At 36.8% G+C, this 23,556-nt stretch overlaps 1 protein-coding gene across 2 annotated transcripts in view; it reads right to left on the reverse strand.

The window, feature by feature from the left end:
* The window catches only part of LOC136037939 (ATP-dependent RNA helicase SUV3 homolog, mitochondrial-like), a 377,602-nt gene that overhangs the window by 340,755 nt on the left and 13,291 nt on the right, over positions 1-23,556 (reverse strand). For both annotated transcript variants that reach the window (XM_065720820.1, XM_065720811.1), the window contains exons 4-7: positions 22,488-22,768; positions 12,053-12,351; positions 9,399-9,544; positions 1,686-1,908 (exon numbers count right to left, since the gene is read on the reverse strand). In XM_065720820.1, the coding sequence (XP_065576892.1) occupies positions 1,686-1,908; positions 9,399-9,544; positions 12,053-12,351; positions 22,488-22,768 (949 nt within the window). The remainder of the gene's footprint in view (positions 1-1,685; positions 1,909-9,398; positions 9,545-12,052; positions 12,352-22,487; positions 22,769-23,556) is intronic.

Consider the following 23,556-nt stretch of genomic DNA (forward strand, 5'->3'; position numbering starts at 1 on the left):
TCCCAAAATTTCACAGAATATTGTAGCAACTGTGGTTAATGGAATGCAATTGCAGAGCAACGCAATCGATAATGTCGTATGGGACAAACTTGCATGTTCCCTTTCTGTTCCCCGCTTGTATGTTCTAGAGCAACACAATCGTTAGATGGGACAAACTTGCATATTCCCTTTCTGTTCCTATCTTGTGTGTTGAAGAGTGTGTTGACACAATCAATGTCTTATGGGACAACTTTCTCTTTCTGTTCCTATCTTGCATCTTGAACAGCAACACAATCGATGTCTTATGGGACAACCTTTATGTTCCCTTTAACGTTCCATGTTGGCAATGAAATTAAATAGCTACGCTAATAAGTTTTATGTGTGTAAATCTTCCTGAATGATTTCCTGGGGGGCTAAAATTCACATGGGGCTTTATTTAAGGGGCATTATTCAAACCCCCTAAAGGCACAAATAAAACCCCAGCTGTTCAGTCCTACCAGGGAGGATAAATCTCCTTCTAATAAATTGAAATGACAATAATGAAGCCCTTTCCCTGTAGAGGTCAGATCGAACCCAAGCACGCAAAATCACGACTTGCAGCTGTTCGCTAGGTTTGGTTTAATTCCACCAGCCACCTTAGGAATTATGGTCTCCATTCAATCTTCGCAAAAATATGCAATGGAGACAATTTAAGACTATTTACAGTAGGTAAGTCTTTGAGCTTAACAGATAAGATTAATTCATAAACAAGGCAATATTTATAATATCCTTCAACAATCACCAGGAAAATCATTTGTTTTCCATCCTTACTTATACGTTCAAATTTCCGCTTGCACAAAAAATAATCCAATCTAAATCATTGTTAACTTCCCAGAAGGCAATAATTTCAACCTACTGACTTGAACTGACTAACGTTTTCTGTCAGCATTCTACCCTCTGTTAAAGATTTCTACACCAGCAGTCCCGCAAAACCTGGAAACAAAAATGCTCATTGAGTACTGCAAGCCTCAGACACTATCTCGGAAGAATTTCTAGTTTCCTAACAATGATAAAATGAGTTCGACCTAAATATTTCCCACAAAAATTCAAATGAATATTGTTTCAAACAAAGGAGAATGATAAGGAGGAACGCTCAGGAAAAAAGGCACCTTCATATAAGTTAACATGAATGTATTCACAGGGGCGAGAAAGGAATGGTTTTAGAGGCACGCGCCTGCAACCCAGACGGTTGAAAGATACATTAGTTACAGGAGCGGGGTGGGGGGGAACACCAACGAGGGATCCAAAGCTTTGCTGGTGTATCTGTCAAACAAAGATTCTGTATTCGCCCGTGTACTCACAATAAAGAAATCATTGCGTTTGAAAAACACACTGGCTATACATGACGGTCGACAAAAAACGAAGAAAAAATAAATACAAATAATTAAGAAACCAAAACGAGGGCGCTTTTCAGCCAGTGGAAAAGAAGCAATGAAACGACAAAATACATGTTTCGGCAAAAATTCTGTCAAGCCGTCCTCAGCGCTCAAAATCACCCTCGTTTTTGTTTCTTAATTATTTCTATTTTTTCTTATTTTTTTCCAAACGTAATATACATTTCTTTTTGGTTAAAAGGATAAGGATGCTGGCACAAGGAAAATAAGTTTTACCCAAATGCTACTCCTTCCAAAAAAATATGACTAAGACTGCTGTCTCTAAATTCCTACCTGTACAATGGGCTCCACAGTAGTTGATAAGAGTTTGTTCAGGGTAGGCAAGTCTTCTGGCTTATATGTGGTAACATACCCGTGAGAGAATTGCGTTCCATAGCGACCGGCACGGCCAGCAATTTGAAGAGCTTGTGAAGGGCTTATCAGATCGATTTCCTTTTCTCCTTTTTCGTTCACAGTTGGCTTCAACAACGAAAAGAAAATCACACGGCCGATATTCCTGGGAAAAAGGTAAATATTAAAATTAAATGAGTTGAACATGTTAAAGAAAAAATTTATCAACTAAAGGGCGATGTTTCTCTCGTATAATATATTTCTTTGTTTTCTTCTAGCTCTATTACATAGAATGGATGATCCTAGAAAGTTGGGGAAGGGCTCGCCTTATCACAAATTCTTACTTCTAGGGCCCTTTTAGGATCAAATATGTCGAAAAAATCTCATATTAGATTTCAGGCATGAGCATTCAGAATTTTTTTTTTTTATTACACTGGCTTGTGCTGACTTTAGTAGTTGAAAAGAAAATTACACGGCCAATATTACTGCTAAAAAACGGAATATATACAGATAATTATTAATTATTATTATATAATTATTAATTATTAATAAATAATTATTATTATTAATTATGTTTATAATCTTAGCGAACCGTGAAAATAAAAACCTCTGTGAAAAACTATGATTTTAACGCGTTAATACAAAACATATATAACCATCTAGTGGGAAGGTTTGACCCACCAAGAAACAGACCTATGACTCCAGGAGAAAACTACAATAGCAAGTTTAGGTCCAGAATTAGCCTACTTAAAAATGATTTGTGCTTGAATAAAAAAAATTCCTTTTCAATATTTCCGCTCAGTATCGAGACTCAAGAGCATTTCAGGGTCCAAGCCCCAGCATGTTTTACCCTTTTGCCATAATCTATTAATGGCTCAAAAATGGAGTTCATCGCATTTCTACTAAAGACAGGGATTAATTTTACTGATGCTCAAAATATTTTTCAGATTCTTTTCTTGGTTTTTCACTATAAAAATGGGCCTTTAAGAATCATCCCACTTACAGCTCGGACATGCATTGATTTTACAAATTTTATTTCAAACATTCTTGAGTCTAGTATTAAGACCCAAGGACCTTTCAAAGTCCTATCCCTTATTTATTTTTGTTACCGTGAATGTCCGAAATTGGTGAACGTCGACATTCACCGGTGAATGTCCAAAATACCTTATTTTCTCCTTAGATTTAGCCAGCGTTGCCAGTCCCCTTTTTCAGTTTTATGCAAGGTTTGATGGTGACAGGTTACGTTAGGTTGGGTTAGGTTTTTAACCCATTTCTGAGATTATAACCTAAGTTAACCTAACCCAACCTAACTTTAAATTTTACCACCAAAGCTTTCACAAGACTGAAAAGCTGATTCACAAAGCTAATTGAATCTAAGCAGAGAAAAGGAATTTCGGATATTCAGCGGCAAATGTCGACATTAACCAAATTTCGGACATTCACAGTAGCATTTTCTCCTTTTGCCATAATCTATTGGGGGCTCACAAGAACCACAGTTCTTAGAAGGAAAATGGAGCTAACTAAAAGAGTATCAACGCATTTATATTTCAGAAAAGTATCAATTTTGAAGATGTTCAGTCCACTATAGGGATCAAAGAACATTTCAGAGCCCGGTCCTTAGTATCAATTTTGAAGATGTTCAGTCCACTATAGGGACCAAAGAACATTTCAGAGCCCGGTCCTTAGTATCAATTTTGAAGATGTTCAGTCCACTATTGGGACCAAAGAACATTTCAGAGCCCGGTCCTTAGTATCAATTTTGAAGATGTTCAGTCCACTATTAGGACCAAAGAACATTTCAGAGCCCGGTCCTTCCCGTTTTACCGTAATTTATTGACAACTCATAAAACCTCAGTCCTCTAAAGAAAAAGGGAGCCAACTTATACCATTGCACTTACATTTCGACAAGTATTAACTTTAGACTCAAAGCTATAATATGCCTCAATTTATGGAATCAAATATTATACTTGAAAGATATTTAATTGTAGTCAGCATAAAAACTATTCCAACTCTGCAATTTCTCTCTTTTTTCATAAAGCCTAAGATACTTCACAGCTTCAGAACTGTCCATACTTTTAAATCAAAATAGATTTCTCAGACTTGTTATTAAATCACTATCATATTAGTATCAATAGTTTTATATTAGTATCGATTCTCACCACTTGGGGTCATGCCAGACAAATGTTATAGCTACCGAATCTATAAATAGTTTTATCGTAAATGGTTAAAAATCAAATTTCAAACATTTTAACGAAAGGTATCTTAGACCAACAATATCACAAGATTCACTTCCTAAAATCTACAATGTTTAAAAATTCCAAAAATATTAGGTGATATTAGATTATACACTTGGAATAATCAAGAAGATAACGTTTAGTATATACACTTTTCCCAAGTTGCCAACGTTAGAACTGAAATACAAAGATCTTGGGACAAATCCCAAGGAGACCCAGGTTTGACATAAACCCTGGAAAAATTCTTCTGCTTCCTCCCTAGGAAGTCAAAAGGCCTACAATTTACCAAGACTATATGCTAGAAATTGCTGCAAATAGTTTCTAGGATAGACAGAATTCTGTTCGAGACTGCATAATTTTAACGACATCTAATTCGCTTGTGAATAAATTATAGATGACAGTATTTTTACAAAATTTGATTCCCGATTATTAGTTTCTGGGAAAGACATGCAAAGTTTGTGTCAAGGAAAATTCTACCCGCCCAAAATTCAAAATGAAAAAAATACAACTGGCACAGAATTTCATCAAATGCAAAATCAAATCTTTAAAAATAAATACTGCAAAATCAACCAATAAAAAGTAATTGAAACCAGAAAAGATTCAATCGACGGAAAGTTCAATCCAGGAATATTCTTTCATCTCAGCAAAGGGAAACCAACCACACAAACCATAAAGATGATGTCAAATACCTCAGCGCAGATCGAGGTGGTATCCAGGGGGTTAGGCGGTTTGAACCCCACTTCTCCCGAAATATTTGTCTGACCCATAAAAAAAAGTAACAGAAATGAATATAAATACATTTTTGATGCGTTTTTTAGTTGTTCTTTTTGTAGCCCCCCCCCCAAAAAAAAAAATCCTGGATACGGCCCTGGCCCAGACATTATCTCATGTCGCAACCCGTAATTTCGATTGGCTTCATAAAACTACCAAAAAATCGATTGGCAATGATTAGAGTGTAACCAAGAATCATAAAGTGAATTTGAAATTAACATAAGATACTGTTAAAAGGATGGAGTGGCCACTACCTCAAACCCCTTTAAGGCTAAAGGGCTGCTTTAGATGAAAACATCATAAATGATATTAGAACAAGCAGAACAAGCAGAAGAGGGGAAGGAACCCCCCGGAAGTGCCGTATTGTACCCGCCGGTATTCAGTTACCCGTAAATTGCGGGGAATAGGTGAGGGGGTCCTTACGCTTCCCTTGTTCTTGGGTTATTTCAGTAACTTGGGTAACCAGTTAAAGCAGTGGCCATCCTGACAGTTTCTGTGCCATCAATATGCAAATTAAGTACAGGAAAGATACTTTATTTGACCTTTCTTCACCCCTGTATACGGTGGCGCCATCTACTTTTTTGAACTTGGTGACTTTTAATCTTCTGACGAAGCCACCAGATGCTGCTACCGTCCCTTTTTTAGATGTCAGCACTGTTCACAGTAGAGCTACTTCTAAGCCTCCCATTAAAACCAGTCGCTGTTGCAGAAGTGGTAAACGCGTCTCTGAGAGGAGGAATCCCCTAGTGGAACCGAGTAACTTATCCGCTCTAAGTGACACCCGCGCCAATGTAGGCAGACCGACTGAATCGAGTTTCACAGACTTACCCGTAATCGAACGCTTCGACAGTTTGCCCGTTAACGACTATGCAAATGAGCCGCCTCCTATCCTAAGACCTGTTACATTCAACGCTCGTCGTGGCCTTCCTAACTTCCTCGTTTGCAACACTAGATCGCTGTGCAACAAAACAGAAGATTTTGAAGCTGTTATTCGCCAGAACAACATTGCCATAGCAGCCGTTACTGAAACATGGAACCTCGATGAAAATACAGGTCGTGTGGCTGGATACTCTGTGTTCTTGAACACTCGCTCTAATCGTGGTCTATCGAAACTTGGGGGCGGTGTTGATCTGTTTGTAAGAGAAGATATACCCTGTAAACTCCTTTCTGATCTCGCTAATCCGGACCATGAGGTAATCTGGGCGATGTGCAGACCGACTTACTTGCCCCGCTTATACTCGTGCATAATTGTGGCATCAGTATATTACCCAGAAAGTGCAAAGAATCGCCGAGACCTTGTCTCTTACTTGCAAAAGACTGTTGATGTGCTTCGGATCCACTATAGTAATCCTGCTTTTATCATAGCAGGCGACTTCAACCAGACGAAAAAAGGCTGGCTTTCATCCAGTCTATCCCTTAAACAAGTGGTTCACATGCCTACTCACGTCTCAGGCAGCATTCTGGATCTCATTCTTACGAACTGTGAGTCCTACTACTGTAATCCTGTTTCTCTCGGACCAGTGGCCAAGTCCGACCATTTTGCTATTCTGTGGAAAGCCCACAGTTCATTGCCCAAGCCTAAACTAAGCCGCGTGGTTACCCGCCCGCTAACGGACTCTGCCATTCGAGCCTATGGTCAGTGGATAGGCAATTATGATTTCCCAGAAGTTGACGGAGATTCAAGCATCCACGAAAAGACTAAAAGATTCAGTGACATTCTGTACTCCAAATACACCGAAATCTTCCCCACCAAGTCAGTTACCATTAGTGAGTTTGATAAGCCATGGATTACCCCTGCCATAAAGAAACTCATCCGTGAGAGATGCCGCCTTTATTATATCGGTGATGTAGTAAACGCAAAGAAACTTGCGTTTGGAAGGCCAAACTTCAATATGGCCGTTTATCAGTGTCACCTATGCGCGTCAATAATCCAAAGAAATGGCATCAGTCTGTTCGAAAAATGTCGGGAAAATCCACTATCTCTAGTGTGAGAATATTGGACGATAGTGGCAAACTTCTCACTGCGACAGATGTGAACTCCATCTTCACTGAAATCTGCACAACCCACCCTCCACCCACCGAGTCCCAAAAAGCCGATCTCTTGTACGGCTGCTCAGAAGAGGAAATTATTGAAGTCACTGAAGAAGACGTCTTCAAAGAATTAATGAAAATTAAGCCCAACAGTGCATCCTATCCTTCGGAACTTCCTGTAAAACTTGTTCGTGAATACGCCCCCTTCATTGCCAAGCCATTATCCGTGTTGATTAACCTGTGTTTCATGCTTGGTACTTTCCCAGATATTTGGAAAAAGGCATATATCCGGGTTATTCCGAAGTCAAGCCCCCCTAAAGCATGTGATGAATTGCGTCCTATCTCGATAACCCCCTGCCTGGCTAAAGTTACGGAAGCATTTGTACTCCGTCGATTGCTCGACCAAATCAGTTCTTCTATCGATAAGTACCAGTATGGTGGACTCCAGGAGTGCAGTACTACAATTTATCTAGTGCATATGTATGATTGTATACTTACATGGCTGGATTAAGGTAATCGGTTCCTGGATCTAGGTGCAATAGACTTCCAAAAAGCTTTTGATTTCATTAACCACCTGATTGCTGGCCAAAATTTGAAAATAATGGGTGCGAAAAAGCGCGTGTTATCCGTGATTATGGATTTCTTATCTAATAGGAAACAGCGTGTTTATGCCCTGTTTGAGGGGGATTCTGACTCCGATTGGACAGGTATAACATGTGGAGCTCCGCAGGGCACAAAGTTGGCTACCATTGTATTTATAGCCGTGATCAACTACCTACTAGTCGAATATGAGGATCATTACAAGTTTATAGACGATATCTCTTTTCTATTGAAATACTTAGTTGAAAACGGGATTTTATGAAAGAGTTCAGTGACGATTTCTTCGATGCGTTTATTGCCGACTGCAATGTCTCTAAATTGATCAATAAGTCAAAGGTCTTACGCTTTAATCCGTTGAAGCGCACATTCAGCCAACCGTATGTTCCGTTTCCGATTGTCGACTCAATAAAGATTTTGGGAGTTAATTTTTCAAGTGATTGTTCTTTCGGCTTGCACGTTGAAAATGTTGTTAAAAACGCAAATGCATGTCTGCAGTCTTTGAGTACAATGCGTAGATTTGGCTGTGATGTCCAGTGCCTATTGCTAGCTTATCTTACATACGTCCGTCCAGTTCTGGAACATGCAAGCCCACTATGGGGGCCTGCAGCACTGCGTACTGTATACCTCATCCAAGAACTTGAGTCGGTGCAAAAGCGAGCCGTGTTCATTATTATTGGCGATCGACAACTATCTTATTGTGAAGCGCTTGTTAAACTCGACCTCCCCACGTTGGCCCAAAGATACGAGCAGATTATCGTGAGGTTTGGGAAGTTTCTTCTCTCTAAACCCCAGCATCGAGACATCTTACCACCTACTGCACCGCCCAACAACCGTACGCGTCACCAAAATAAACTGGTTCCAGTAGCTTCACGCACGAACCGCCACGCAAATTCGTTTGTACCTTTTTTTACGGATTTGCTAAACAAAGCCGAGTGATATTTTCTTCTTTTTTTTTCTTTTTTGTGTTAATTTGTTATTTAGCATAGTGAAGCAACGCAAATTAGCTGTTTTATAATTTTCTTCTTTTTAAATATGTAAACACATTCAAATGTACACGAAAATAAGTTGGCTTTAAAAAACTTTCAACTCAAGTAATCTATCTAGTTTGCAGAGCACTCTGGCCTTTTCAAAGATTTGGATAGGGGGGAGGGTGATAAATCACAGTTATCTGGGGCATACTCTACTCCTCCTGGGTTTATTTCTTCATCCATCGGAATTTATGTTCATTTAAGTTTGATATTTGTATAAGCTAACTTATACCCAATTTAGCTTTTGAAATTACGCTTTGCTTTTCGTATAAAAACTGTCTTTCCTTGACTTGAGTCGCTCAAATTAGTGTGCGTGTAAGTCAACTAAACCCACGTTTAACATAACCCCCGTTTCAATTATGCACATTACACTCAACTCCAATCAACTCAGCCCTATTCAATTCAACCCCGTCTGTGCGTGTAACCGGTTACACGTTATGCTAGGTTGGATTGAATGGGGATTTAATTAATAGAAGGTTGAGTTGCATTGAGGTTCAGCTAAACGGGGATTGAGATGCACAACGATAAGTTTGATGGGGTTCAGTTTAATTGTCTTTCATGGAGGGAGAGAATATACCCCCAATTCTTCAATCATTCTTATTGATGAAGTAATCTTTCATTCTCACTTCATTTGGAGTAAGTAATTTCCAAATAATCAGCCAAGCTGACCATGGGGTGCAATCTTCGATTAAGATTTTCCTAAAGTTCACAGGACCATGCATGTGAATTTATTCTTCTAGGGGGGAGGTAAATTTGCATAGAAGCAAAAAGGCGTTTGAAATTGAATTGAAAAAAATTAAGGGAAATTGGATTGAAAATTAACTAATTGAAAATTGGAAAATTAAAAAATAGAAAAAGATTTTTTTGGAAAATTGAAAAATTAAAAACTTTAATTGAAAAATTAAAGGAAATTCTTATCACCAAAGCTTATTAAGGTGGGTTTAGGTCATCCTATCAACTTACAGATATACAAAGAGGGGGGTATAACTCACAGATTTAATCCCATGCCAATAGCGTCAGTTGCAACGAGAACCTTGCAAGGGTGGTTTGGGTCATTGAACTTAGCTGCCTGAGCTAGTTTGGCACCCGGAGGAAGACTACCATAAATAACTGCCACTTCTCGGCCAAGAGCCTCCACCTAGTTCAAAACAACAAAATTAGTTGAATTTTGTTTTGCTAATTGAAAGTTTAACAATGTTAATTGAAATTCAAAAATAACTCAATGTTCTTACACAAGGCATTGCCTTGAGTATGCTTTGCGGCATTCCTAGTTACCCAAAGAGCACTACTTAAAACCTCAAAATATAATCATAATCATACATCCCAAAACAACTCCCGTCAACTTTCATATGGAAATCACCAACTAAAAGGTTCTTTTTTTTTTCAAGTGTAATCCTGGGGGTTAAAGTCACTAGAAAAGACAGCTAGATTAAACCATTAAACCAGTTAGTTCTGTAAGATATTGGCACTAATTTTGTTTCTGGTGTTAACAAATGTACTTGCAACTGGGGTCTACGTGTATGTCTGTAGTCAGGCCAGGATTTACCAACAGGCCCAAGAGGCCAAGGCCTAGGGGCATTTAATGCTAGGAGGCGCAATAAATTATCACTGAGCGAATTTTTTTCTTAACAAAAACTGGACTGTAATTATTTATCGTGATAGTGAATTACGCCGGTTTAATCTAAGCAAACATGCAATGCTTACCTATTACAAAACTCACATGAGACCAATTCTAGAATATGCCTGCCCAGTCTGGCACGCTGGTCTCACAAAAGATCAAACTAACAAACTTGAGGGAATACAAAAGCGTGCATTGCGAGTGATTTTGGGGGATTCACTGTTACCTTATGAAGAATGTCTTGTTCTGTCAGGTCTAACAACGATTGAAACAAGGAGGCACGAACTTCTAATGGGCTTCGGACATGGCCTTCTCTCATCACAGAAGCATCGCGATATCCTAACACCGAAAATGACACAAAGCAAGCACAACACCCGGCACCGCAACAAGCTACAGCCATACAACCCCGGAGCAACACAGCGATACAGGAAATCATTCCGACAATATTTCACAGCTCATTTTAATTTATAGTTTTATATATTGCGATCGTTTATTTTGATATTCACAAAAAATTATTTGTCATTTAGTGCCAGGGGCACTCCGTCGCAACGCAAATCACGCAACAGAAATCGCTAAACATACAAGTTAGCTATTGAGTTTTTACGAAAGAAAAAGAAACATGAACCTTGCTAACTGACTTTAGCAAGGTTTTGCGTCATTTTGATGCAATTGACATCTATCCAAATATTGAAATTGCCTTAAGAATGGTTTTTAGTGGCCTGTCACAAACTTCACAGGAGAAAGATCCTCCTCCGCCCATAGTCGGGTGAGGAACTACTTAAGATCTTCAATCAGCCTGAACAGACTGACATCATTATCTCTGCTCACTTTTTACGGAAGGGCTATTCAATAGATGTCGTACGACGACATCATAGATACCTTCACACGACAAAAAGCAAGGAGGAAGATTTTATCAATTCGCTTTGAAGATAAATAGTCCTACTTACGGAATGATGCATAGTGTGTACATGTATTTATGTGTTGCTACCTACCAATGGATTAAACTTATATCAAATACCTTGTTATTTTATATAATTTGCTTAATATCTAATATTCAAATATTGATTTTTAAATAATTATCATAAGTAATGTTATTTTGCAATAAAATAAAAATTGTGATCATCATGTCAACAATTAAAATTTTATTATTAATTATAATATTTTAAGTCTAATTAGGGTATTAAAATTAATGATAAACTGTGTTCAATATTCTTTTAATTTGGGTTGTTACTTAATGTTTAACTAAACATTTCTTAGGAACACTAGCAGTGGTGGATTCAGGATGGTGACACTCCCCCCTCACAAGAGTTCAGTTTACTTTCGTGTAGTTTTCACGTTCATTATTACGGATATGTTATCCCACACAAAACCTGCTCCCAATCCTGCCCCTTTCCAAAATCTCAGGTGCATGCCTACGCACTAGAGCCCAGCCTATTTGTCTTCATTATTTGCTGTGCAGCTTCATGACATATATCGGACTGAACAATTAACCAGCTAGATATTTTACGTTGTGGATGCAGCTCAAGGCTAACTGCCTGTCAATTAGAGCAAGATTTATAAAATATTCTAAACAAAGATGTTCCAATGAAGACAGATATACTTGCCCGCTTTATAGAGTTAAAGAATGGATATTTGGAAATAATGAGTTGATACTTCCAGGTGTATTAAATAGTACGTCACCTCACTTTATTTGTAGAGTGGCAAGGTATCTGGAAATTTTGTTAAATAAATAAATAAATAAAAAATATCAGCATAAAGTAAATGTAATGTTTTACAGATGTCTTTTTCTGAGTATTAAGTGTTCTTTTCAAGGACCTTTTTTTTTCAAGTATTATGTACTAGTATTAGGTTAATGCAGTGTTTCACTTAAGTGTTTTATGATAATCGCTGATCAAAGTTTATGTTATTTGCGTCTTTCGTTTACGTTATTGTACTCTATTCATGGCTGTATATTTGGCTTTAAAATACACTTATCTATCTATCTATCTATCTATACTTCTTATTTAAAAATAAAAAAGAAGAACTAACCTGTCGGCAAACCCAGTAGATATCTTGTTTATTAAAACAAACGATACAATCACCAGGCCTAACTCGGTCAATACTTCGTAATGCTTGGTCTTCAACGGACATCTCCGTTAGCCGTTTATACCTCCTTACTTCAATTGACTCCCCACAGGTGAAAGCCAGCTCAGATAAAATGTCTATAGCGGCTCCTTCACCGCAAACATGTACTTCTTTTGCTTGGATTCCAAGAATTGCCCTAGTCCAGGCCCAGCCTCGACCCGAGTCACGGACCATCTGAATTTCGTCTATAACTGCTACGTCATCTGTTGAAGAAAAAATTGTAGATGGCATGCAAACCCATTCTACATTAAATTTTATCTAAGGACACACTGTCACAGGGTTCACTTACGCTTTTTAAATGGTCGTTTCAATACTTTCTTGATATTTTGAGATTCAGTCACCTCCTTGCTTTAATCCTTATAAGGTACTCTTTTTCTTTTCTTTTTTGTGGTGGTGGTGGTTTTAATATGTTCTTAAAAAGTTCTTAAAACAGTTCTAATCAGAACTCCTCACGAAAGTTAAGGAAATCAGAGAGACACGTTTTAAATCAAGAAATCCCAGTATCATCGCGAGTAACCTCAAGGAAGAGAGACAGGAATGTTTTTTCCTTATAGGTTGATGAATGAAATACATCGTAACGTATGTTTGCGGGAAGTTTCGAAGAAATACTCCCTGTTGATTTATGGTGGTTGACTATACGACCTCTCTTGTCTAAGAACTTCATAAGAACTCCTTAAAACTCCTTAAAAGTTCTTAAAAAAGTTGTAATATGTTCTTAAAAGGGTTAGTCTTCTTTTATACTTTTTGAGCACTGAGTGAGGATTTGCGAAGATTTTGTTGAGAGTTGCTTTGTATATTTCATTCACTCATTTAAATCGTATATCTCATTTTCTTTCGGAATGTTTTATCATTCAAAAAACAGAAGTTTCCCACTAAAAAGATATTTTTGGGGTTATTGCTGCTTAGTCCTTTTTTTGTGAAGCTTCACTACTTTCCTAAAATAGTAACCAACACAACAATATTTATTTGACAACTTCTATATTCTTGTTTCTAATACTGCTTCATCAAATGTTCTTTTATAGCCACCTTTAATTTATACATGATTTCACTAGCTTTTGGCTTAAATTCTTTTTAAGGCTCGATTTTTTTTTAGAACTAGCAAAACTAGCTTTAGGAACCAAACTAAGGAGTCCCAATGCGAGAGGAAGTTCGTCTTCAAATACATGGTAGAAAATTTAGAGTTGTCGTAGTATGCTCAACCAAGTTCGCTTAGCCTTGAGCCTAAACTTTATCATTGAATGTGTTGTTATTTAAAACAAGAGCTAAGAGCTCATATGGCACTTGTGACGAGGCCGGAAGAGCCAAGAGCTGATATGGCATAAGCTCTAGCAAAATTCTAAGAATCAATAGATTGATCCTGTAAAAGGAAAATCAGATGTAAAAGGAAAATCAGAGGCTTAATGTCGGTCAGGATTTACAACAAGAGCTCTGAGACACAAGGTTCTTCTGAATATCAAAATCCATTATGACCCGATAACCCACTTGTAAGTTAAAAATGCCATATTTTTCCTAATTTTTCTTCTCCCTTAAGCCCCCCAGATGGTCGAACCAAGGAGAACGACTTTATCAAGTCAATTTGTGGAGGTCCCTGACCCGCCTACCAATTTTCATCATCCTAGCACGTCCAGAAGCGCCAAACTCGCCAAACCACTGGACCCCCCTAACTCCCCACATAGAGAGGATCCAGTCCAGTTACGTCAATCACGTATCTGCGACATTTGCTTATTCTACCCACCAAGTTTCATCCCAATCTCTCCACGCAAGGCGTTTTCCAAGATTTCCGCTTCCCCGTTCCAACTCCCCCCGATGTCACAAGATCTGGTTGGGATTTAAAATAAGAGCTCTGAGACGTGAGTTCCTTCTAAACATCACATTTCATTAAGATCTGGTCAACCGTTTTTAAGTTAAAAATACCTCAATTTTTCTAATTTTTCCGAATTACCCCCCCCCCCCAACTCCCCCAAAGAGATCGAATTCAGTCCGGTTATGTCAATCACGTATCCAGGACACGTGCTTATTCTTTCCACCAAGTTTCATCCCGATCCCTCCACTCTAAGCGTTTTCCAAGATTTTCCGTTTCCCCCCTCCAACTCCCCCAATATCACCGGATAAGGTTGGGATTTAAAATGAGAGCTCTGAGACACGAGGTCCTTCTAAACATCAAATTTCATTAAGATCCGATCACCCTTTCTTAAGTTATAAAAACCTAATTTTTTTCAAAGAAACAACTGTTATCAAGTCAATTTGTGCAGATCCCTGAAACACTTTACAATTTTCATCGTCTTAGTACGTCCTGACGCACTGAACTCGCCAAAGCACTGGAAATCCTCCCCAACCAAAGAGAGCGGATCCGTTCCAATTATATCAATCACGTATCTAAAACTTGTGCTTCCATCCACTCTAAGCGTTTTCTAAGATATCTGTTTCCCCCCTCGAACCCCCATGTCCCCGGATCCGATTCAAATTTAAAATGGAGCATTTGAGACATAGGATTTTCAATATATCAAGTTTCATTAAAATCCGATCATCCATTCGTAGGATAAAGATACCTCAATTTTTACGTTTTGCAAGATTTTGGTTTCCCCCTCCAACTCCCCCAGTGTCACCGGATCTGGTCAGGATTTAAAATAAGAACTCTGAAGCACAAGATACTTCTAAAGATCAAATTTCATTAAGGTCTGATCACCCGTTCGTAAGTTACAAATACCTCATTTTTTCTAATTTTCCCAAATTAACCCCCCCCCAACTCCTCCAAAGAGAGCGGATCCAGTCCGTTTATGTCAGTCACGTATCTTGTACTTGGGCTTATTCTTCCCACCAAGTTTTATCCTGATCTCTCCAGTCTAAGCGTTACTAAGATTTCCGGTTTCCCCCCCCCCCAACTTCCCCCAATGACACTGGATCAGGTCAGTATTTGAAATAAGAGATCTGAGCTACGAGGTCCTTCTAAACATAAAATTTATATTAAAATCTGATCACTCCTCCGTAAGTTAAAAATACCTAATTTTTTAGAATTAACCCTCCCCCCAACTCCCCCAAAGAGAGCGGATCCGTTCCAGCTATTTCAATCGCGTATATAGGACTTGTGCTTATTTTTCCCACCAAGTTTCATCCCGATCCCTCCACTCTAAGCGTTTTCCAGGATTTTAGGTTTCTCCCTCCAAATCCCCCCAATGTCACCGGATCCACTCGAGATTTAAAATAAGAGTTCTGAGACACGATATCCTTCTAAATATCAATTTTCATCAAGATCCGATCACCCGTTCATAAGTTAAAGATAGGCCTACCTCATTTTTTCTATTTTTTCGAATTAACCGTCCCCTTCCCCCCCCCCAGATGGTCGAATCTGGGAAACGAATGTTTCTAATTTAATCTGGTCTGGTCCCTGATACGCCTGCCAAATTTCATCGTCCTAGCTTATCTGAAAGTGCCTAAACTAGCAAAACTGGGACAGACAGACCGACAGAATTTGTGATCGCTATATGTCACTTGGTAAATACCAAGTGCCATAAAAACTGATGTTTCCTATTAAAAACATACTTTTGCAGATAACAAAGGAGCTGAAGAAGGTTGTGTGCAGTTTTTTCGCAACGATAGCGGAACTTATAACACAATTTACATGTTGAAAATGAATTAGCTTTGAAACCAATTTTAACCAACTAAACGAAGTTAGATCAAAGAGTATAGGTAACTTATAAGAGTGGAAACTGGCACCTGTGTCGACAAAAAAAAAACCTTCAACGCCATCTAGCTTTTGACGAAACTTGGCATTTTAAATAGTGTAATTATAAGAACAATTAATTTAATGAGTCCTGTGGTGGCGCAGTGGATTTGACCTTAGCTTGGTAATACGGGACCCAGAGATCGAATCACGCTGCAGGAATGCACCGCAGGGCCGACGCAGGGACCATAGTAGTCAAGAAGCGTCGTTAGTTCTTAAATAATAATAATAATTAATTTAATGAAAATTATAAGCATAAAGAGTACCCTAACAATAATTAATTACTTTAATAAAAAATAATTTAATAGAAACAATCATTTAATTAAATTTGTCTAATTAGTAAAATTAGTATTAATTTTGACTAACAAAAAATTGAATTACAACAAGCCCCGCAGTAAGTCTAAGCCAGCAAAACTAAGACAGCGGGGAATGTCTTTATGTATATGTGTATATATATATATATATATATATATATATATATATATATATATATATATATATATAAGAAAATACATTCAAAAAATAGAGAATTTTTTTTAGTAAGCAATGAAAAGAGAAAAATTATCGTTCTTTTTTCTATCTCAAAATTTCCCACAGCAGATTTTAAAACCAAGTACGTTTGAAAAAGATGGGGCTATTTCTCTCTCTAGAAATAAGTAATAGTGTGGCGTTTTAGGAAAACACCTCACAGATATACACCAATGAAATTGAACTTCACTTCTTAAAATAGAAATATATGGGAGCAATCCTTTTTTCCTCGTTGATTTAAAGGTGTAGCTATCTCCACAAGTGATAAAGGAGATATAACGTGATTTGAAAAAAAAAAATAGAAAATTCTTAGCGTTATGAGAAAAAAAACAGGGAGAGCAGATTAGAGCAATTGATACAGTTTTCTGGCCTTTAGATGGTAGGCTATCAAGCTCAGTTGGAAAATTAAATAAAGCGCTTTATTAAATGATCTCTTTTGAACTATCCTAGCCAAAAAGGAGGGGTATATCTAGTCCAGGATGGAAAGATGACGAAAGCTACCGGGAAGAATTTCTCGTCACTCCCTAAAGTTTATGTCCTCTACTTACAGATATCGTTTGATCACACTATGACAGTGTGTATGAGCCTTTTTCTTAAGCCCAGTCTTAATTTGTGCAACAGTTTATCTTAATCCGTGAACAATAGGGGTCTTTCATTTTTGGGCAATAATGGGAATAATGTAATAGCGTTAATAGTTCTAATGTAGAACGCTGTTCTATTGTTCGTATTTATCTTAGTTTTAAATATTATCCTGTGATTGGTTCAAAATTTCAATTGGCTGAAAAGGACAGATAGGCGTGACCTCTTCTAATTTCATTTCATTTATTAATTTAGAGATTACTAAAAAAAAATGTGGTCTCTTTAAACCATCTTATCAAACATTTCGTGGTAACTAACTGTAAGTAAGGAGCGACCTGGCTCAATAGTAACCAAACTCCAAAAGACGGAATTTTGATACCAATAGTTACATAAAAAAAATCGTGTTTTTATGCTAATTTTAAATATATAAGTTTCATCAAGCTTAGTCTTATTCATCAAAAGTTACGAGCCTGAGAAAAATTGCCTTAATTTAGAAAATAGGGGAAAACACCCCTATAAAAGTCATAGAATCTTAACGGAAATCACACCATCAAATTCAACGTATCAAAGAACCACTATAGAAGTTTCAAGCTCCTATCTACAAAAATGTGGAATTTTATATTTTACAAATCACAGATGCGTGTTTATTTGCTTTTTTCCCAGGGGTGATTGTATCCGCCCAGTGGCCTAGAATGTCGTAAGAGGGCTCGTTCAAACGGAAATTAAAAGTTCTAGTGCCCTTTTACGGTGATCAAAAAATTGGAGGGCACCTAGGCCCCCTCTCACGTTCATTTTTCCCAAAGTCACCAGATCAAAATTTTGAGATAAACATTTTGTTCAGCATAGTCGAAAAACCTAATAACTATGTCTTTTGGGACGACTTAATTCCCCACAGTCCCCGGGGGAGGGGCTGCAAGGTACACACTTTGACTATCGTTTACACTTTTCAGGGGGACTTTTTCACGTTGAGGGGTAGGGTGGAGGGCTCGGGAGGAGGGGGTTACGTGGGAGGATACTTTCATGGAGTAATTTATCATGAGGGAAGAGAATTTCCACGAAGGAGTTTTCTAGCATTATTTAAAAAAAAAAGAGAAAATAAAAAAAAGTTTTTTCAACTGGAAGTAAGTAGCAGCATTAAAACTTGCAACGAACAGAAATTATTACGTATACAAGGGCGTTCGTCTCCTCCTCAATACTTCGCTGTTTACGCTAAAGTATTTTTCGTAATTTCAACTATTTATTCTACGGCCTTTGTGATTCAGGGGTCATTCTTAAAGAATTGGGACAAAATTCAAGCTTTAGTGTAAAGAGCAAGGCATTAGTTTTAATGTCGCTCCTTACTTTCAGTTGAAAAAACTTTTTTTTTTCATTTAATTGTAAGGAAGGAGCGACCCAGCTCAATAGTAACCGAAACTCTAAAAAAACGGAATTTTAATACCAATAAATATATCAAAAGACTTACATTTTTATGCTGATTTTAGATATACAAGTTTTATAGGGTTTGGTCTTACCATTTCAAGGTTACGAGCCAGAAAAAATTTGATTCATTTTCGAAAAAAAGACGAAGCACCCTCTAAAATTCATAAAATCTGAATGAAAACTGCACCATCAAATTCAGCGAATCAGAGAACGCCTACTGTAGAGGTTTCAAGCTCCGATATTTAAAAGTGTGGAATTTTGTACTTTTTGCCAGAAGAAAGATAATGGATGGGTGTTTATTTGTTTGTTTGCCTCTTTTTCCCAGGGGTGATTTTATCGACCCACGGGGCCTAGAACATCGAGAGAGGACTAATTTCAACGGAAATTAGAAGTTCTAACGAATTTTTTTGAGTTACAAAGAAAATTGGAGGACAACTAGGCGCCCGCCTACGCCATTTTTTTCCACAAAATCGTCCAATCTAAATTCTGAGATTGCTATTTTGTTCAGCATAGTTGAAAGGCCTAATAACATGACCCCCAAAGCCCCTAGGGAATGGTCTTTAAGCTATAAAATCTGCCCATTGTTTACGTATAGTATTTGCTATTGGGAAGTATACATGCATTTTTTCAGCTGGGGGGAGAAGACGAAGTTTTTTTGGGGGGGGACTTTGCACGGGGAGAATTTATCATGGAGAGAGAATTTTCCAGGGGGTGAACTTTTCAGAGGAAATTGTATACTGGGGGAATTTGCCAGAATTCCTGTACGAAATTTCTTTATGTGTCTTGCTTTCTCTTTACTGACTCAATTTCACGGGTGGAGGTGTTACGGGTAATTGTCCAGGGTAAATTTTCACCAGGATTGCATTTTTTAGAGGATATCTCCGTGGGGAGGGGGATTTTTCTGTGGATGTGGAGCCAGATTTCCTGGCGTTATTTGAAAAAACGATCAGGAATTAAATGAAAGAAAACAAGTTTTTTCTACTGAAAGTAAGGAGCAACACTAAAACTCAAACCAACAGAAATTATTAGGTATACGAGGGGGGTTGTCCCTCCTCAGCACCTCGCTATTTACGCTAAAGTCTAAATTTTGTCCTAATTCTCCAAAAACGACTCCTGATACACAGGGGTAGTTTGATTAGAACAAAAAGTAATTTTTTTTTAAATTCTGAAAAACTTTAGTGCGAAGAGCGAGGTGTTGAGGAGTGGGCAACCCCCCTCGTATACGTAATAATTTCTGTTCGTTTTAAGTTTTAATACTGCTCCTTGCTTTCAGTTGAAAAACTTTTTTTAATTTGATTTTGATAATATAGGCGGCCTAGCAACTCTGTAATAATCTAGCAACCATCAAATTTGCTACTAAAATAGGAAAGCTAGCATCCCCTTTACCCGAAATTATGTACAGAACACTACATAATACATCTTCTATTTGTGCTGGTGTTAATAATTCATTAATAAGGAATAAAGTCGATGAAATATTGATTAATTGACTACTACTCAGCTCAGAAACTGAAAATAAATAAATCCTAATAAAAAAGAGTATTCTTAGTAAATACCTATACAAAGAAAGGGAGGGGGTGGTAAATTAGTTTTCCCCTAAGATTGACTCGAAGAACATTTTAAAGAACACGTTACACTTCTTAATAGTAAAATGTGCTTCCATGATTCTACTACTATACCTAGTAAATGTTTCTAGTTGATCTAGTATTTTTTTTTCTGATTACTGACTTCTATTTTATGTCTGGATATTTTAGCTTGATGCTAAGACTTCTGACTTCTGTTTTTGTTTTTTTTGTTTAAATTCTAAAAATTCGTCTTTTTTCTCCTACTTTATAATTTTTCTTTATGTCTTTTTTAAGAAGTAGTTTTTTTTGAATGATTCATATTTCTTATTCAGACCAAAACTACCGCAAGGTTTTGCTATATGTTTGCTACTTGCCAATTAAAAACGACGCAGCATAGCTCTGTAGGGTCTTCATCCTTTTATTTCTTTGATCCAGATTGACAAATTTATTAAACAACAGATTTAACTGAAAAAATACACCCAATTAGCTAGCAATGGGACAATGAATCAGAATCGGCAAAGAGAATAGTAAAAAAAAACAAGGTCTTTCGACTAAATTTTCCCCGATCTCAGATTTTGAATAAAAGTGTCATTTTTAAGGTCAAACTAACCGGAGGGTAACCTGCCACCCCTGAATTACGCGAGTCACATTTATATAGAACCACGCCAAATTTCCGAAGACATTTTAATAAGAGCAGTTGATATATCAAAACATTGTGCCTATAGGAATGAAATGATAAATGCAGGCCCCGAATGATGCAAATAACCCATTCAAAATAGAGGTTCTATAGATATACTTTAACAAAAAGGTTGAGAATTTAAATATGTGTGATTAGTGAGTCCACAGTTAGACTCATTTTCCAACTACTACCTCAACATCCGAATTCATACATATAAACTAACAATCTTTTTTTTTAAGTTTAAGGCAATGACTCACGGTCATTCAGGATTAGAGAACTTCTCTACAGGGTGATTATTACAAATTATTAAAGTCGAAAGGATGACCATTCAAACTCAAAATGCTTATATTTCAAAAATATATATATTTATTCAAAAATCATATTTCTTTCAATAGAAAAGCTTATATTTCAAAAAGCATATATTTCAAAACTAGAGTTTAATTTTCAGCAAAGGTGGTATTTAAAGATGTCAATGTTTGCTGAGGCTACGAAAATCCTGACAAGTGTGGGACCAGTCTTGCAATATACCAAAATTATATATATATATATATATATATATATATATATATATATATATATATATATATATATATATATATATATATATATATATATATATATATTGTAACATATCCAAAATTAAAACAGGTCAATCCGATATTTTTATTTTTCTTTATACGTATACAAATTTTATATTGTGCTGTTATTTTTATGCTGTTTACTCTAGTATTTTTCCGTTAAAAATATTCGGGCTGTGTTTATTATATTCTTTGTCTTAATTACAACAAAGTTTTTCTAGTCATTATATACACCTACATTATTACTTTATTTATAAAAGGCAAAGCAGCGTTGCCTGAGAAAATTTTAAGTGCTAGTAGAAAAAACAAGGGGCAAATAGAAAAACGACAATTTTGGCTATGGATTTATAATATCTAAAAAATCAATTTAGCTGGGGATGTTACGATTCCTAATAAATTCCACCCCCCTTATCTGAAAAAAATGAGACCTCTAGTGAGCTGGATTCTGATCCTAGCCCATTATCCCCAACAACCCCAACTAGTCATCCTGTTCTACCTTTGCAGTTCTCAGCCAACAATAATACCCTGTCGTGGCAATTAGTTTTCTCACAACTGGATACAAATCCAACTTACTATAGCAAGAGACCTAATTAATTTCGGCTCAATTAATTAGTTGGCAAAAATTAATATTGGCAAGTTACTTTTCTAAACACTCCAGTCTTGGGGCTAGAAACATCTTTAAGAATCCCCGAAGGAATTTATAATATTTTATTTAGTTCTCGATACATCATTTCATTTCAAAGAATTCTCGGGTTCATAAAAGTTGATTAATAGTAACTTGAAATTTTCATGAAATTGCAAGTATATTTTAAGCTAAAAATTTAATCCTTTGTGCTGAGGATGCTCATCCGTAAAATATTCGAATAGTTGGAATAAAGGAAATGCTACAGAATGCAGGGAACATTGACACAAGAGTCAAACTAAACCTTGGAGCAGCAAATGGCACTGATCACACAGACGACATTGGATTCGTAAGCAAGGAATATTTTAACTATACATTGTTTTGGACACTCTTGCTTACCGTCAAAACAACGCACAAAAACCCATACAATAATCAAGGTCGTATCCTGGAATTTTGTTAATCCAGGAATTTTGTTGGAGGGTCTTTTTCAAGAGGGGGAGGGGTACACAGAAAAACTTAGAAAAACATTTCAAAAAATTTTTAATATGCATTTTTGTTATGTTTTCGCGAGTCGGACAAAATTTCAGAGAAGGTTCAAACTCTCTATCCCTAGATACAGCCTTGATGGTGATAGAAAACAACAAAGCTTACATGGATCGGATATAGATGCCATTTCAACGGTACAAGCCACGTGTTTTGCTAAGTCTCCATTAGGATTAACTCTTTTTCGTTCTTCACCAGTCACAAGGTCACAAGGTGTACCTAACTCATTTGACTTTTGATAAACTTCACTTGCTAATAGCTTTAAAGGTCCACAATAAATCCCACTGTCAGCCGTTAAAAATCTTTGCATCGCATGGTAAGTTTTTCCACTGTTTGTGGGGCCGGCATGGAATATAAACTGACGGTTCATAGCCCGGGCTTCAGGGTACCTAAATAAAAAGTTAGGAGTTCAATAAAAAGTTGAATTAGTAGAAAAAAGAGTAATAACAACAGTATTAGATTAGAAGACAGACTGCGGCCTTCCTTTAATCTTTTTTTTTCAAAACGACAATGTATTTTCATTTAAAATTATTTAGCTTACAACAAAATTATAAGGACCAATATCAAAAAGGTATTTCTTGTTGAGGTGCCAATGCTTATTAAGGAAGAAAATATCTAAAGAAATATCTCGAAATGTTTTGTAGATTTTCTGCGACAAGAACTTACTTCAATTAAAAAAAAAAAAGAGCCTGAAAAATAAAAAAATTACCATTTATAACTCTTGAGCGCAACGAGGAAGGCCTTGTTTTGCATATAGAGCCAAAAGGTAATAAATTAACTTAAGGGTGGGCCAAAAGGTTGGAAAAATGGTTTGTAAGCCAAATTATCACAATAACACAAATAAAACATGAAGATCTAGAATGAGGTTCATACAAAGGATTCCATATCACGGAAAGAGTATATTCAAAAAATGATGAGGTTAACTGTATGAAAGAATATGGAAAATTATGTTAAAAATCATATAAATCCCCAAACTTTGAGGGATAAGGTGCGAAGCCACCCACCCTGACATATTGGTCCATAAATTCCTCAAGCTCTTTAACAACAATAATACTGTATATGAACCTTCTTAATAAAGATTTCCGTTCAAAAGACAATTAAATTTTTATAATCTTTCAGACGAACACCTCAGCTTTTAAACAATTTTAGGTCAGATAATTTCGCCATTTAAATTTTT

This window comes from Artemia franciscana, chromosome 2 (assembly GCF_032884065.1).
Source record: "Artemia franciscana chromosome 2, ASM3288406v1, whole genome shotgun sequence".
Classification (NCBI taxonomy): domain Eukaryota; kingdom Metazoa; phylum Arthropoda; class Branchiopoda; order Anostraca; family Artemiidae; genus Artemia; species Artemia franciscana.